The 16802-nt window shown below is 35.9% G+C and overlaps 1 protein-coding gene across 8 annotated transcripts in view; it reads right to left on the bottom strand.

Annotated features, from left to right (window-relative positions):
- The window catches only part of LOC127429831 (stromal interaction molecule 1-like), a 60812-nt gene that overhangs the window by 26318 nt on the left and 17692 nt on the right, over nt 1-16802 (bottom strand). For all 8 annotated transcript variants that reach the window (XR_007895361.1, XR_007895360.1, XM_051679085.1 and 5 more), the window contains 2 exons: nt 10120-10231; nt 9595-9710 (listed from right to left, as the gene is read on the bottom strand). Coding sequence is in view for 6 of the 8 variants with exons in the window: in XM_051679085.1 (XP_051535045.1) it covers nt 9595-9710; nt 10120-10231 (228 nt within the window). In the remaining 2 variants the exon portion in view is untranslated. The remainder of the gene's footprint in view (nt 1-9594; nt 9711-10119; nt 10232-16802) is intronic.

The raw sequence follows: 16802 nt of genomic DNA, 5'->3' as shown, positions 1-16802 counted from the left end.
TTAGTGCACTACTTTTTGGAACAGCCTTTACGTCAGAAATGCAGATGATTCCTTAAGATGTTGCCTATGTAGGCAGCTCACTAGGTTTTGGAACAAAGCTAGTGTGTCCCCAGATAGCACACGTACATCTCCGATATGTCTGTTTAAGAGCGTTTCATCTGGAAAGCATCACAATCTAATTAGCATCTGCTAAACATCTATAAAAGATAAGCTTTACAAACATTCTAAATCTTAAACATCTCAAAGGCATCTGCTGAATGTCTTATTGACATCCGAGAAAAAAACGTCTTATAGACATATTGCAGATGAGCAAAAAACTTAAAAAAATAGATCTTCCAGATGTAATCACACACATCAAAGAGACGTTTGGGTGATGTACGTGTGCTATCAGGGTCTGGAGCACGTGCAGACCAAGAACTGCCACCAAAATAAAAACATTTGTTTTGACAAATTGTCATTCAAATGTTGTTGTAAAGCAAAGCAGCGTGGGCTTTTGAAGCCTGTCGGATATGTCAGCTATTTAACAAAGATAAGACAAGGGGATATACGAGCTGTGTTTCTGACTTATCTATTGCCCCAAGGTAGCAGGGGAGTTGAAGCCAGTGTTTGTTGATCGGCAGGGTGGTGTCGAGCTGTCACATGCAGACTTCACCTTACCACCGGTTTCCTGCAGCTGGACCTCTTCAGAGTGCACTTACACAATGATATCTGCCACACACAGACAGCCTGCCCTTTGACTCTCTTTCAAGACTTCTAACAGAAGGGTCATAAAGATAGGAGATGTTTCAGAAGCAGACGTTCCTAATTGTTCTGTAATTGGTAGAGCATGGCACTGGTGATGACAAGGTCATGGTTTGATTCCCAGGGAACGCAAACTGATATAATGTACTTCCAATGCACTGTTAGGGGCCGTTAAGATCAAACGTGTTCTTGCATGTCCATGTATACATGTCACTGGGGGAGAAAAGTGTTTGCAAAATGCATTAATGTAAATATAATAGGAATCACAATTGCAAAACAAAATGCTAAAACCTTAAGTTGCTGGATTTAAAGTTCATATGAAAATCAAAACAGACCCTACTTACTTTATCATCCACATTCATGGTCTTACTGTGCATGACTAATCATTCATTCAATGGCAGTTCGTCTTCATAATCTTTTATCAATATGTAATAACTTGATCTGCCTCTGGATAACTTTTCCTTTACGTCTAACATCACGAATCCCTGTTACTTTTCAACCCCTCTACTCCATTCCTGGCTCACAATCCAATCAAATTCCAATTGAAAAAAAGTTAAGTCCTCTCCAACATTTTCTCGTTGAATATCCTGTTTCACTTGGGAATACTTCACACAACATGTAATATGGGTAGCAGACGTTGTTTCACGTTGATTTTAAACAAGGACACAATTCTACACTTTTGAAGATCCCAAATTACATCACAGCATTACTGTACTAGACATGCCATTCGAGATAGATACCACCTTCAGTGTGATTAGGACATTTAGGGGCCCAGTACAGACATGCATGACTATGTAGAATATTTTTATAAAGTTGAGTATAAATTAATCAAGTATAATCAATGTTAATATAGCCATTTTATTCTACAATTGTTTCTGGTGGTCAAGCATGTGTGTTTGTGTAGAGGTCTGTCTTAAAAAGGAATGTGGGGCCCCTCACATATGGTAAACTGAGTCTTCTGTGTTGACACTAAAGAAAATATGTTAAGGCCTCTTCACAGAGTTGTCCAGTGACACATATGGAACATATTAGCCACTCCTCGGTAGACCATATATATTTAAGCGGGGGCAAACCCATTTTCTGGAGTTGCACTGGGAGCAACTCTGCTTTTTTATCTCTGATAATAAAGTCTATCTTCTGGCATCAAAACCCCAAGACTTCAAGAGTGATGTTTCACAGAGGTGGCAGAAGCCACATCAACTAAAGAGCGCACGCTTACAATCACTGATCCCGTTTCCAGGTCAAGGCAGATTCTTTAGATAACCCACCCGGGAATGCAATAGATTGTGTGCATTCAATAAGGTTATGGTGAATAATGAAGAATGGCCTGATTTGTCTCCCAACCCTGATTTTAGACTGTCTTTGTATTGTCAAAAGAGCCACCCAATCAGACAAAAAGTGGCCATTTGATTGACAAACAATTACAGTTCTCTTGATACATTATCTGATCATGTGTGGGACGGAGAACAAAAAATGCGTAGAATGTTTGATTTTCAAGAATTTCGGTTCTATTAACAACTCGAGCATGCATTTTACATTGATGCGGACAGAACATCATACTAAAATACTGTTCTGCGTTTCATGCAGCGCAATTAAGTGGTGGACCATCATGTTTCAAATGAACCAAGAACTGTTCCTGTGTTATGTAATGTTGTACTTAAGGCTCATGAGACTTAGCCTAAACCAGGCAGTGCAGTTAATGACTGGTTGTTCATATATGACAACGTTTAAAAGACAGGCCTACAATTACAGTGCATCCGGAAAGTATTCACAGCGCTTCACTTTTTCCACATTTTGTTATGTTACAGCCTTATTCGAAAATGGATTAAATTCATTATTTCCCTCAAAATTCTACAAACAATACCCCATAATGACAACGTGAAAGAAGTTTGTTTGAAATCTTTGCAAATTTATTAAAAATAAAAAAACAAAGAAAAAAAACAAAGAAAAAAAAAAACAGATTCTTATGTACATAAGTATTCACTGCCTTTGCTCAATACTTTGTTGAAGCACCTTTGGCACCAATTACAGCCTCAAGTCTTTTTGAGTATGATGCTACAAGCTTGGCACACCTATATTTGGGCAGTTTCTCCCATTCTTCTTTGCAGGACCTCTCAAGCTCCATCAGGTTGGATGGGGAGCGTCAGTGCACAGCCATTTTCAGATCTCTCCAGAGATGTTCAATCGGGTTCAAGTCTGGGCTCTGGCTGGGCCACTCAAGGACATTCACAGAGTTGTCCCGTAGCCACTTCTTTGTTATCTTGGCTGTGTGCTTAGGGTCGTTGTCCTGTTGGAAGATGAACCTTCGCCCCAGTCTGAGGTCCAGAGCGCTCTGGAGCAGGTTTTCATCAAGGATGTCTCTGTACATTGCTGCATTCATCTTTCCCTCAATCCTGACTAGACTCCCAGTTCCTGCTGCTGAAAAACATCCCCACAGCATGATGCTGCTACCACCATGCTTCACTGTAGGGATGTTACTGGCCAGGTGATGAGCGGTGCCTGGTTTCCTCCAGACATGACGCTTGCCATTCAGGCCAAAGAGACCAGAGAATTTTGTTTCTCATGGTCTGAGAGTCCTTCAGGTGCCTTTTGGCAAACTCCAGGCATGCTGTCATGTGCCTTTTACTGAGGAGTGGCTTCTGTCTGGCCACTCTACCATACAGGCCTGATTGGTGGAGTGCTGCAGAGATTGTTGTTCTTCTGGAAGGTTCTCCTCTCTCCACAGAGAAACGCTGGAGCTCTGTCAGAGTGACCATCGGGTTCTTGATCACCTCCTTGACTAAGGCCCTTCTCCCCCAATCGCTCAGTTTGGCCAGGCGGCCAGCTCTAGGAAGAGTCCTGGTGGTTCCAAACTTCTTCCATTTACGGATGATGGAGGCCAATGTGCTCATTGGGACCTTGAATGCTGTAGACATTTTTCTGTACCCTTCCCCAGATCTGTGCCTCGATACAATCCTGTCTTGGAGGTCTACAGACAATTCCTTGGACTTCATGGCTTGGTTTGTGCTCTGACATGCACTGTTAACTGTGGGACCTTATATAGACAGGTGTGTGCCTTTCCAAATCATGTCCAATCAACTGAATTTACCACAGGTGGACTCCAATCAAGTTGTAGAAACATCTCAAGGATGATCAGTGGAAACAGGATGCACCTGAGCTAAATTTTGAGTGTCATGGCAAAGGCTGTGAATACTAATGTACATGTGATTTTATTTTCGTTTTTTATTTTTAATAAATTTGCAAAGATTTCAAACAAACTTCATTCACGTTGTCATTATGGGGAATTGTTTGTAGAATTTTGAGGAAAATAATGAATTTAATGCATTCTGGAATAAGGCTGTAACATAACAAAATGTGGAAAAAGTGAAGCGCTGTGAATACTTTCCGGATGCACTGTATGTGTTTTGTTGTAATCAGAGGAATTTAACTTGAAAAATGAATTAATATTTATAATATATAATTAATATATATATATATATATATATATATTTCTGTTTTCCAAATATTTGTTCCTCAAAAGTAAGAATCGTCGGAATTGTTACATTCCTTACTATTCCCATCCCTAGTCATGTTTCTTCAGGCAGATGGAATAATTTGTGTTGTAAGGGTTTAAAACTTAAAAATATTAGTGAAGCATATTTAACATTAAAATATATTTTGAAAATTTTTATTTAATAAAATTTAATCATTCATAAAAAATAAAAATAAAATGACTATTTATAAACAACCAAAACTGGTGAAAATCAAAATACAAAATGAACAAGAAAAAAAGAAAAAACTAACCAAAATATAAAGACTATCATAACCTTAGCACTCGCGCATCTATGCATTTTGCAGGCGCTTTTATCCAAAGAGTTCCTGTAGCTCAACTAGCAAGGTCATGGGTTCGAATTCCAGGGAAAATACATTCTGATCAAATATACACTTTAAAGGCACTGTTGGTGAATTTTGATCAAATAAATGTATGCATAATGCACAAATGTATAGTAAATGTAACTTACAATGCATTCAGTTTTTGTATTTCCTTGGAATCGAGCCCAGTTGAGCAGCAGGAACACTTTAGAAACCGTTCTCTTATATTCCTGGGAATGGTGTAAATCTAAAAGGCACCTAATCGATCAAAAGAAAGTGAATGTGACAAACATTAACGTGTGAAAGCCTTACAACAGCCCTTAGCCTGCCTAACCTGTACACCAGCATTTTGATGCTTACAGTCTTCCCGTATCTGTTTCAGTGTACTAAAGACGTGTCCTCAGAATACAGAGTAACCCACCGCAACACTCCCACTCCAGCCCTTCAAACGTTGTCCGTCAGTCTACGGCAGTTGTCTAAATGCTCGGAGACAGTATAATGGTATGTGTCCATTGGTGCGAAATGAGCAGACCTGAGTGACAGGCTTGCCCGGGGGATTACGGCAGGCTTACGTCTATCATATGCATTTTAAAACTTGACGATAGTGCTGGAGTTTTTGGTGGACTGAGTGCATAATTCACAGCATTATATATTATTATATTTAATTATTTAAAATGCCGTTTGTGCACTTTCATTGTAGCTAGGCTGTGCCTTGGTTAATAAAAGTGTATTAAATAGGGATGTGCGGAACGACTAATTTCACTGAAGTTTAAACGAAAATGTTGGAGTCGACTAGTCTAAAAAGAAAGAAACATCAGAAAAGTCAAAAAGCATTGTGCGTTTATGCGATCCATTTAAAATATTTCCAACAGTCAAATCCGATGCTAAATTCCGTTGAAAAAGGTGCATTTATCTTCGATGTGATCATTGTACATTAAATAATGATGACACATTCACTGAATCAACATTAGGGAATACAGGCATATTTACTGAAATCAATTATATGAATATTGCAGGACCATTAGAGCAACCCCAACAGCCAAGTTATTTAACATATTAAAACAGTCAGGATATTGTTGAAAATAATTAACAGGTAAGCCAAATCTACGAGCAAAAATGCACTGAAGTTGCACGTATTTCACGACGTGGATTTGCCAATGATCTAATATGACAGCTGTTCGGTTAAAAACGTTAACCAATAACAGTTACAGTGTAATGAAAATAGCTATAGGATGGAAAAAAATAGGCCTGTGAGAAATGTATTGCTCTATATATGACTAGGGATGCACCAATCCGATACCTGTATCGGTATCGGCTCAGATACAGACGTTTTTAAACAGATCGGTTATTGGTCCGACGAGCCCGATCCAAATCCGATACTGTGTGTTAGTCATGTTCATTACTGTCAAGCTCAAAAAATGACATAAAAGAACCATTAAAACACAATTAAAGTAGTTCATATGACTTGTGCATTTTATTCAAAGCCATTTGAAGACGTGCAATAGCTCTGTGAATCACAAAATGCTGTGTTTAATAAGGAAATATATCAAATGCACGTGCAGCTCCAACGTGTTACTGAATGGCACTGCTCTGTACACACACACATGCGCACCTATTTTTAGCCTTCACGCGGTGCGCAATATTTGAGCACTACTCACGAACAACATCAGATGTAGATGCTCAATAGTTCGGTTCACTTATAATATGCGTTTAGAATGGCACTAGAGGTGCTTTTTTACCAGAATTTGAATAAGAAGCGAAGTAAACTACTGTGAACTTGCCTACAAACAGACACATACAGGACTTCCTGGAGAGTTCAGAATTTCTAAATAAAAGTGTGAGGGTTTAAAATGAAAGGTGTCACGGAGAGACTCACGGAGGCAGAGATATGAAATCAGTAGCATGGTTTATTGAACAGATGATTTAAACAGTGATGTAAACATCATGTGAGTAAATCCAGTTGAGCAGAGTGGCAAACAGCAGGTGAGTAATATCCAGACAGGGTATAGACACGATGAACAGATAACTCACAACAGTCGTATGATGCTTGCAGGCAATAATGAAGACACAGGTATATTTGACATAGTAGAAAGGTCTGGAGTCTCAGAGATACTATTGATGAGAACAGACAAAGAGTGTGTGTGAAAGCAGGGTATATATGCAGTCCTTGATTAGTCACTAATGATATGCAGGTGCGTGTAATCAGAACTCAGGGGAGAGTGAGCACTGTGACAGCAGTGAGGAAGAAAGAGAGAGAGAGAGACCAGTGGATCTGTGACAAAAGGTGCACGATTGAGATATATTAGTATATATTACTATTATAATATATTATTATTATTATTATTATTATTATTATCATTTGTTTACAAATTATATTTAATTTGAATGGGTTCCAAAAAATAACTGTGAATGAAAAGTGGACTGATGTCTTACAACTAAATTGAACAAAAAAGCAATTGAATCCTTTAAAGTCCAAATACAAGTAAAAAAAAAAATAATAAAAAAAAATAAATAAAAAAAGGCTTCTTTTCTACTGATGACTTATACTAGAATGACTTTTAATTTTGCTGCTACATTATCCAGTATACTAGTTAACAATAACGTTTTTCTTAATAAGCTAAACATTTATATTGAAATAATATGTAGTTAGAGGTTTGTGTTTCTTTACATATTAAAGAGCACACCCAATTAGTTCCACACAATAATGTAAAGATATTCTAAACTGATTATGCAAAAACACAACACTGGTATCGGATCGGGATCGGCCGATACTGAGATTTCCGATATCGGAATCGGAAGAGAAAAAGTGGTATCGGTGCATCCCTAAATATGACGTGCTCACAGAATATAGCCTTGTAAATCAGCAGAGTAAAAAAACAGCTCACAGTCCAGATGCACTCTAAACTTTCCAAACCACTTCAGGTGATGTAGATCGCAAAGTATGAGGGAATTATAACGCAAAACTACAAAAGCACACTCGTTGTGGAATAAGCGGAGCCGGAGCTCTTTAAAGGAAACACCCCGGTGTTACATCTTAAATGCAGTTATATTTAATGCGTTATAGCTTTATTAAAGTTCAAATAATACGGAAACAGATCATGTAAATAACTACAAACTCCGAAACTTTCTCTGTGCGGTCAGCGCCTCTTCTATGAGTTGAGCGAATGTCCCGATCTAAGGGGGAGAGATTGAAAATGCACCCGGCTGATGCACACTCTGTCGTGGGGACGCTCGTCCCTCGAGTGCGCACGCTTAATGCAGCTAGATTATAACGTGATGGCTCACGACATATTGAATCATAATATGTCACCGTGCATTACTTATCACGTAGAAAATTGCCAATACGCAGCTCTATTAATACGAGAGTTTTTTTTTGTTTTTTTTTGTTAGTTAAAGATGGATAGTTTTTTGAGTTAAAAATGGATTGAAGTGAACAGAAACGTGAGAGAGGGTGGTCTTTGTCCCATTATACACTGGAACAGAATATGTTTTTGATTTGTTTTTGTTTTGGCTTGTTTTCCAATATAAATATCTAAAACTCCTTGAAAACAACGTACGTTTTCTTTAGCAGCTATACTGCAGAAGAAAAAATTTAAAATATCTGAGAAAGTGGAGTTTAATATTAAAAATACAAATATTTTAAAATATCTAAAAATCTTTTTTAAAAAGTTGCATTCAACTGAGAAGCAGCATATAAGATATTTAGACTTGCTTTTAGAGAATAGATCTTGAATAGAAGTATATTTTGTCTTTCCTGCACTCGCAGAAGTATAACCAAGAGAAAAAATCCACTTATATTTATGATACATTCTCTTAAAGTCTAAATATCTTATATGTTGCTTCTCAAGTAAATATATCTTGTTTTAAGGATTTTTAGACAATTTTAAATGGAAAACAAGACAAAACACTTGATAACAATAGGATTTTTTGCAGTGAATTTCTATACTGAATTAAACTTTATAAAAAGTATTTTTTTCCCTTTAATTCAGTGAATGTCATTTAGAGGTATTTTTAAAAGATGATTTTGTCCTCTTTATTGTTAGTAAGCATGTTTAACACAACCTTTTAAGTCAGGCACAAGTTGAACAATTGGTTAAGAGCTAGTGATTAATCGTTGCAATAATTGCCGAATAATCATTCTAATAATCATCCGAATAATCATTCTAATAATCATCCGATTAATCGATTATCAAAATAATCATCCGTTGCAGCCCTACTGCATACGAGAGTCAAGTTGCGAATGGTGATGCCTCCACCATGGCAACACAAATTTGGGCAACAGAGACAAAAGTTCCAGTCCAATTCCAACAGCTGGTCACTTTCTCATACGGCAAACCTAAATCTAAGTAAACACCATGCTTGCTTTTGAAATCCTCCTCCTTTACTCTGCCATGAAAGAGCAACCCTGCTGCTAGTTCACTGTAAGAAGTCTGAAGAACAAGCAGATTAACAGGTTCTGAATTGGTATGCATGTTTTGTTGGGCTCTCAGTAATCTAATGTGCAAACTGCTTAAGAGTAGTCGGCTTTTGTTCAAACATGTCTTCTCACTTATGCGAAATCAACAGAGGCAAGGTTTAGAGTAGACTAAACAGCAAGATGATTATGCCATAACTGTCATATTTCTGGTTATAAACTAGACCCATTACACATCCAGTCGCAACCGAAAACAGTAAAAAAAATTCTCTATTGTACGTAAGTAAAGAAAAATCGCCTTGAAAATCAAACATTGAATTTTATCAATATTACCATGAACTGCATAGCTGCAATTACACTCAATCAATTTACTGCACTGTATAATTTCATGTTTCTTTCTCTCTGCTTTCTGTGACCCTATCAGAACAGACATGCAACCCATTTTTGGGGCACAACCCTCAGACTTTATCACCATCAACATTTAAATATTCAAGCCTGACAGATTTGGGGTAGTTAAATTTCTAGATTTACATCTTCCCATCAATTTTGTAATGTTCTTTGCTCTTATAGAGGAAAACGTCACTCACTCATAGGAGCTCCAAACAGAACCGTGTCCAAAGCTTTGAGCTGTAGTTTCTGAACATGACTCCTATCCAGAATCTTCAAGACTGTTTGTGTCAGAGTGGAGTTCTTCACAGCCAAACTACAAGAGGGAAAAACGTATAAAAACATGAGTGCAGCAGATGGATGCTGAGTAAGAGGACAAAACTTCTTCAACTGAGCCAAAAAAAATAGAAGAAAAAAAAAAATCCAATATCACATTACAGAGCTAAAGAAACATTTGACCGTCACTAACAGGTCTTTAAAGATTCAAAACTAATGCTCATAGCTGTATTACAAATCAAGATTAAAGTTCATTTTTCTGCTAAACACTGTGCGAAGTGACTTAAACAGCTATTTAGCAGCGATAAACAATGTGTTGTGTTTTGCCTCCACACTCTGACCACAAAAACACAACCAGCATTTCACTGGCTAATAGATGTTACATTCTGTGCATTGTCCGCCTCTTCCTTTCAACGACTAGTCTTCCTGATAATTGGCCTGTTACTCACCGGGACATGGCGGTACCGTTGAAATTCATCTTGCGGAAAGCTTCTACATATTGTGGCACCTCAACGTAGTCGACAAGCCAATTCACGACTTCATCCACTGTCCAGTTATACACTATGGAAACAGAAACAAACACAGGGCTATATTAGGGCCAACTTTATAAACACTTCATCACGCATCAAAATGTATTTACTGTAAAATCAGCAAGCTGATTTCAAAAAGTTAATAAATGCACTGTAATAAAATGGTTGACCAAAAGGTGGGTGGTTTTGCTTTAAATGTTTGAGTATCCTAATGGAGTTTTGGATTTAATTTAATAAGAATCGTGACAGTTAAAAACAGATTTGAATAAAAACAAAACGTTACATCAGAGGCCTGCTGGGAACAGAACTGTGTGACTAAGAGGGTGAATCTCACGAAACCAGTAAAGAACTTGTCCAGGGCATTTTCACAGCAAAACTGAAACTACAACATAGGAAATTATATTTTACTTTTAGAAAATTAAGTCTATGTCCAATGCAATTTTTAAGATTTTTAATTATTATTATTATTATGCCATTTTTATTACAATTAATTATATGTCTCCCTAAATTCTCATTACCATACAACTAATTTATTCTCATTACTATAATGTGAAAAAAGTCATTAAATTTTATTTATATCATAACATGTATACATCATGGTAGTATTAGTAATACTTCACAATTAAGTTCTATTTATTAATGGTTTAGTAAATGCATGAGGTATCATGAGCAAAGAGTTAATTTATTTTTACAGCATTTATTAAACTTTGTCAATGTTTATTTATAAAAGGTACAATTGTTCTTTGTTAGTTCATAATACATTAGTTAATGTTAACATATTCGACTTTTAATTTTTAAAATGTATATGTTGAAATTAATATTAATCAAGATTAATAAGTGCTGAAAAAGTATTGGTTATTGTTAGTTAATTTTAACAAATGTAGTTAACTAATGTTATGAATAAAACATTATTGAACATTGTTACAAAATTACTGCCTTAAATTTACACGTACTTAATTTTATTTTAATATTGCATAACAGTATTTTACAGTCATATATATATATATATATATATATATATATATATATATATATATATAATGAATATATAAACAATATATATATATAATGAATATATAAACAATATATATATATATATATATATATATATATATATACACTGTCCAAAAATTACTGAATGACAGTGATGAGAATCACCATTGTTGAAAATTGGAATTACAAAACTAAAATTGAAACATCAAAATGAGTTAAATGTCAAATGCTATTTCGTCATGAAAATAAACGGCACAATGCAATGATTACCAGTACAATGCAAAATACTAACAACAATAATAATCCAAAGCTTCGTTTTCTTAATGCAAACATTTAACTTTGTTTTTATATAAATATATATATATATATTTATTTATTTATATTTCTTTTCTTTATGGTCAAATTTGACCTGAAAATATTTTTAAAAGATTCACAGAAGAATGTCATGTTCTGATTTTAAACACTTGCTCACTTTAGAATTTTACAGTACACAGCATAAATGAGTACACCCCCTCTAAACACAGATATATTTCAATTTCTAAATGATTACTACTACAATTCATGCAAAGATGACATAATTGATATGTATTAAACATATACTTAATAACAAAATCTAAAGATATGTTATCGATATCTGTAAAATAATTAAATTAGGCAGCTTTGCTTAAGTAAAGGGTTGCAAAAATGAGTATACCCTTGAATAAATTCAAATAGTGTGCAATATTTTAATACTTTGAAAGGCCTCCATAACTTTTAAATACTGCTCGGACCCTTCTTGACATCAATTGTACAAGTTCATGACATATTGTCACATCTATCCTGTTCCACTCCTGGAGGATGACCTCCTTGAGTACTGTAATGTTTAATGGGGAGTGATGCTCAATTTGCACCCCACAGGTGCTCAAATAGGTTGAGGTTGGGTGACATACTATCTTGTTTATCCATAGGAATGCAGCAGTAGCTTTGGAATAATGTTTAGGGTCATTGTCATGGTTAAAAAGTGCCCGACAGCTCAGGGTGGGGAGAGAGGGTCGCATCTTCTCTTTTTTTATTTAATTTTTTTGCTTTTTCCCCTGGAAAAACCACCGGGTGGTGGAGGACGAATCCCAGTTGCCTCTGCATCTGAGACATCAACCTACGCATCTTATCACATGGCTTGTTGAGCGCGTTGCCACGGAGACATAGCGCGTGTGGAGGCTTCACGCCATCCGCCGCGGCATCCGCGCTCAACTCACCACGCGCCCCACTGAGAACGAACCACATTATAGTGACCACGAGGAGGTTACCCCATGTGACTCTACCCTCCCTAGCAACCGGGCCAATATGGTTGCTTAGGAGACCTGGCTGGAGTCACTCAGCACGCCCTGGGATTCGAACTAGCGAACTCCAGGGGTGGTAGCCAGCGTCTTTTACCACTGAGCTACCCAGGCCCCCGCATCTTCTCTTTTAAGATTTTGCAGAACATCTGTGAATTCATGATGCCATTGATGAAGTACAATTCCCACACATCTTCAGCACTCATGAATTCCCTTAAAATAACTTTACCACCACTGTACATCACTGTGGGTACATGCACTCCCCACTGTACTACTTCCTGTGTGACACCAAACATTTTGGATTCCATCAGATACTAAAAAAAAACTGGGCTCGTGAGACCAGCTTAAAGAGGTCTGCACCTTTATCAATATGGGCCTTGGCAAAGGCTAAACAAGCTTTTTTATGCTTTGGGTTCAGCAGTGCTTTCCTGCGTGGATGACACCATGCATTCCATTTCTTTGCACAGTGCGTCTTACTGTGCAAGATGAAACAGTCACTCCAGTTTGGCTTCCCTAAGCTTTTGCCAGCTCTGAGGCACGTGCTTGGCGATTCTGAGGTGATTGCTTACAGTGACTGCCTGAACATTTCAGGAATCTTGTCACAAGTCAATCCTTTTTGAATTTCTGTGTCACTTTTGCTACTGCGTTTTGACTCAATAACAGTGACATGTTAATAACCTTGTACCATTGTCCCCTTCTGTGCAATTAAATAATTTTCTTTCATCATACTTGACAATTCTCTCCCATGTGGTCCATTTGTTGTCAGCACTGAGTCTGAGAGTAATTCAATAGGTTAAGTAACACTTTTACACTTGCCAATTATGTCTATTTGAGTGTGTGATGATTCAAAAGAGTAATCTGCCGATCAGTTGCCCCTCAACTAAAACCAGAAAACATTTTATTACATTTTATAGTATAACTTTCAGGAGGGTCTACTCCTTTTTGCAACATGGCCTTATACCATTTTGATAAAGTAATTTTTTCTTGTTTAGTATTGACATGTGTCATTAGTATCTGATAAACCAGAGTTGCTTAAACATTACATTATATATAAACATCAAATATGTCTCTTTTGTAAAGAGAAAGAGCTGAATTTATTAGGTTTCAGAGCAGGTGTACTCATTTATGCTGTGTACTTTGTGATTCTTCAATGAAAAGACTAATAAAAAAAAACTAACTAATTAAGTTAATGTATGGTGCTGAATGACAGCTGGCATAATAAAAACATGTGGAGTATAAATATTACACCGGTATAAATAACAGGGAGTGACAGACCGTCACACCACCTTTGAAAAGAGACAAACGCTGCCAGCTCTCAATGAAAACGTGTAAGGGTAGATCTCTCTCCCATGACCAAACCCTGGCATAGTGTGTGTGTGTGTGTGTGTGTGTGTGTGTGTGTTAATAACAGTTAATATGCTAGGGACAGATCAGTTTTCACAGCCTTGACTCTTCAGCTTTGCTTTGAGAAAGAGCTGCAATGCAGAATAAAACAGACCAGAGAGAGACATAAAGAGAGAGAGAGAGGGAGAGAGAGAGAGAGAGAGAGAGAGAGAGAGAGAGAGAGAGAGAGAGAGAGAGAGAGAGAGAGAGAGAGAGACCAGAAAGTTTGAAACGTAGATAGCAGTGCTGAAGCTGTGTGCTATGCACCAGGGATGACAAAAGCACTGATACTTTGGTACCGAGATTATTATTTTTTTTTTTTTTTACCGATACAATTTTTTCTACATCTAGAATCGAACATGAACACAAAGTTGGTCCAAAAAAACATAAAATGAAAAAAAGTCAAGTTTACTGATTTTATTGCACATCACTTAAAGCAATTATTGTTTTTAAATGTGCTATAGATATAAATGTGACTGACTTGATTGAAAAATAATTGAAGGCTACATGCCATTGTTATAATTAAAATTTTTTTAATAAAAGAATGTGTTCAATAGCATATTAGTTTTTAATGTCTAATTACAACTGGTATCAAAAATCATGAAAGTTCACTGATTCTGTTATCAACTACTGAAATATTGTGACAACCTCAGTATGTAAATTTTCTGAATGGCCAGATACGGGAATACTTGCATGAAATTTGCATTTATTTAAGAGATGATGTCTGGATGCCACTTTTACTAAAGCCGTGCGTTGGAAAGCAGGTTAAGAGTTCTGGAAAGGATCTGGAGTTTATCTGGATTTGAAGGTGTTGAAAGCAGCTGATACGGCTCCATAAGTGTTCACACTCGTTCCGTCAAGAGACCTTTTTGAAACCCTGTTATCACTAAACAAAACATGCCCTTACAAAAGTACCATGTGATTGGCGTCAGTACCATCAAACGGTTTTGATTTATACCATGGTACTAAAACATTTCCATATTCAAGTACCATAGTATTTTAAAGAATTTCATGGTATGATACCAAGTACAAAAACGTGTATTGCCATGCTACTTAATGTAATAGAAAACAACATAAATAAAAGAAATCAATGAACATGATGTTAACCCTGTATAGTCTGACATATGAAAGAATTGTCAGAAAATTCAAATTTTTTGACATTAAACTGTTTTAGTACCAACAGACAAAATATAAAAAGTCGTAAATATTATATAAATCAATAAAATATAAAAAATCTTAAAAAATAAAATAATTTTGCATGTTTTTTTTATGTATCATATTTGATACATTAGGCTTTAAAAGATCAGTATCCTCCTGAGGACAAGCAATTCATTTTTGTTTAGGACATTTGTTATTTAAGTTTTTCTGTAGTCCATACATGCTACAGTGGTAAATCTTGGGGTATTATCAGAGGACTCCCTGGGCTTTCCAGAGATACCAAATGTTTGAGAGTTTGGCAATGACAACTTCCTCTCCTTGGTCTATAAATATGGATTTAAATGTGTCACTGTTCAATTCAGCACATCAAATACAATATGAATTTTAAAAAAACATTTTTCAATAAACAATTTTTATCATATGCATTTTATGCACCAAACACTATATTGACATTTAAAAAAGGGAAATTGTAAAACAAAATAAAAAAATAAAAAAATAAAAAATTCCCCCTGGGTCTCAGGAACTTGTGTGTAAGATGACATCATCATAGCTTGTAATAGTGTTGTCACGGTACAAAGATTTCAGTAGTTGGTACAGATACCAGTGAAATTTCACAGTTCTTGATACCACAGCAAAAATATGATCATATTATAATGTGCTATTGAACACACCAGTTTAGTTATTTGTAATTATTTAATTATTTTAATAATGATATTTTAAATAATTATAATTATTTTCCAGAACTTTTCAAGTTTAATTTAATTTAATCATCAAAATGGTGTCTAATAAATACATTCTTAAAACGTTTAACAAGTGAATAGAACTTTTCACCATGTCATTGTATTTTGCCAAAACTTTTATTCATCAACTGTCTTGCTTGTGATATTCTGATTAATTATTATTATTATTATTATTATCACAGTGAATATTACATTTTACTATACAGTTGTGATATATTTTTATTCAATGTCTTCAATTTCAGGCATCTACATTTTATTTTGAACTGTGCTTTTATTATGACGTGGGTTTTTTGCCGGATGCTTCACTTTTCTGGATAAACAGTTCACATCATGGCCCAGTGTGATCACTGAAGACTTTTAAAGTCACGTCTGAAATCTCATCTCTTTACACTGGCCTTTAAGTCTGACAAATTAAATGTAGGACACAGATTTGGAGTGTTTGTATTTTAGACTACAGGTGTTTGTTTATGTGGTAATTTTGAAATGTTATGTTTTAAATTTTATTACTGTGAAGCACTTTGTTTCAGCAACAACTCTGTTGTTTTAAATGCGATATAAATAAATCTGAGTTGAGATTAAAGCGCAAATGCTGTGATTTTAATTATATAAACAGATATTTTACATGTGCTGTGTGGTGCACAATAGGGCTGTCAAATTAAAATTCGAATTTCGAATATTTGTCGAATGTAAAAAAAAAAAAAAAAAAAAAAAAAAAACACATTCGAATGCAAAAACCGTGCGTTCGAATTTTAGGTGTGTCAGGAGGCGCGCAAGACATGATGATGATGTAGCTGACGCGGTTTGTTTTTGTTAGCCTATGCAGTTTAACCCATTAGATGCGGCACGGCTGCGTTGTTAATTTGAAGAGTCGGAGAGGATCTTACTTGCACCAAAACATCGTAAAAGTGCTGTGTGGTGCTTCTTCGGTTTCTGGAGTATCGAAGGCGAAATTGTTGACAAAACCAATGTCATTTGTAAGTTGTGTAAGAAACCGCTGCTATATCACTCCACA

Source organism: Myxocyprinus asiaticus, chromosome 39 (genome assembly GCF_019703515.2).
Source record: "Myxocyprinus asiaticus isolate MX2 ecotype Aquarium Trade chromosome 39, UBuf_Myxa_2, whole genome shotgun sequence".
In the NCBI taxonomy this organism is placed as follows: Eukaryota; Metazoa; Chordata; class Actinopteri; order Cypriniformes; family Catostomidae; genus Myxocyprinus; species Myxocyprinus asiaticus.
Note: the sequence above shows the minus strand (reverse complement) of the source record. Positions and strands in the feature narration are given on the sequence as shown.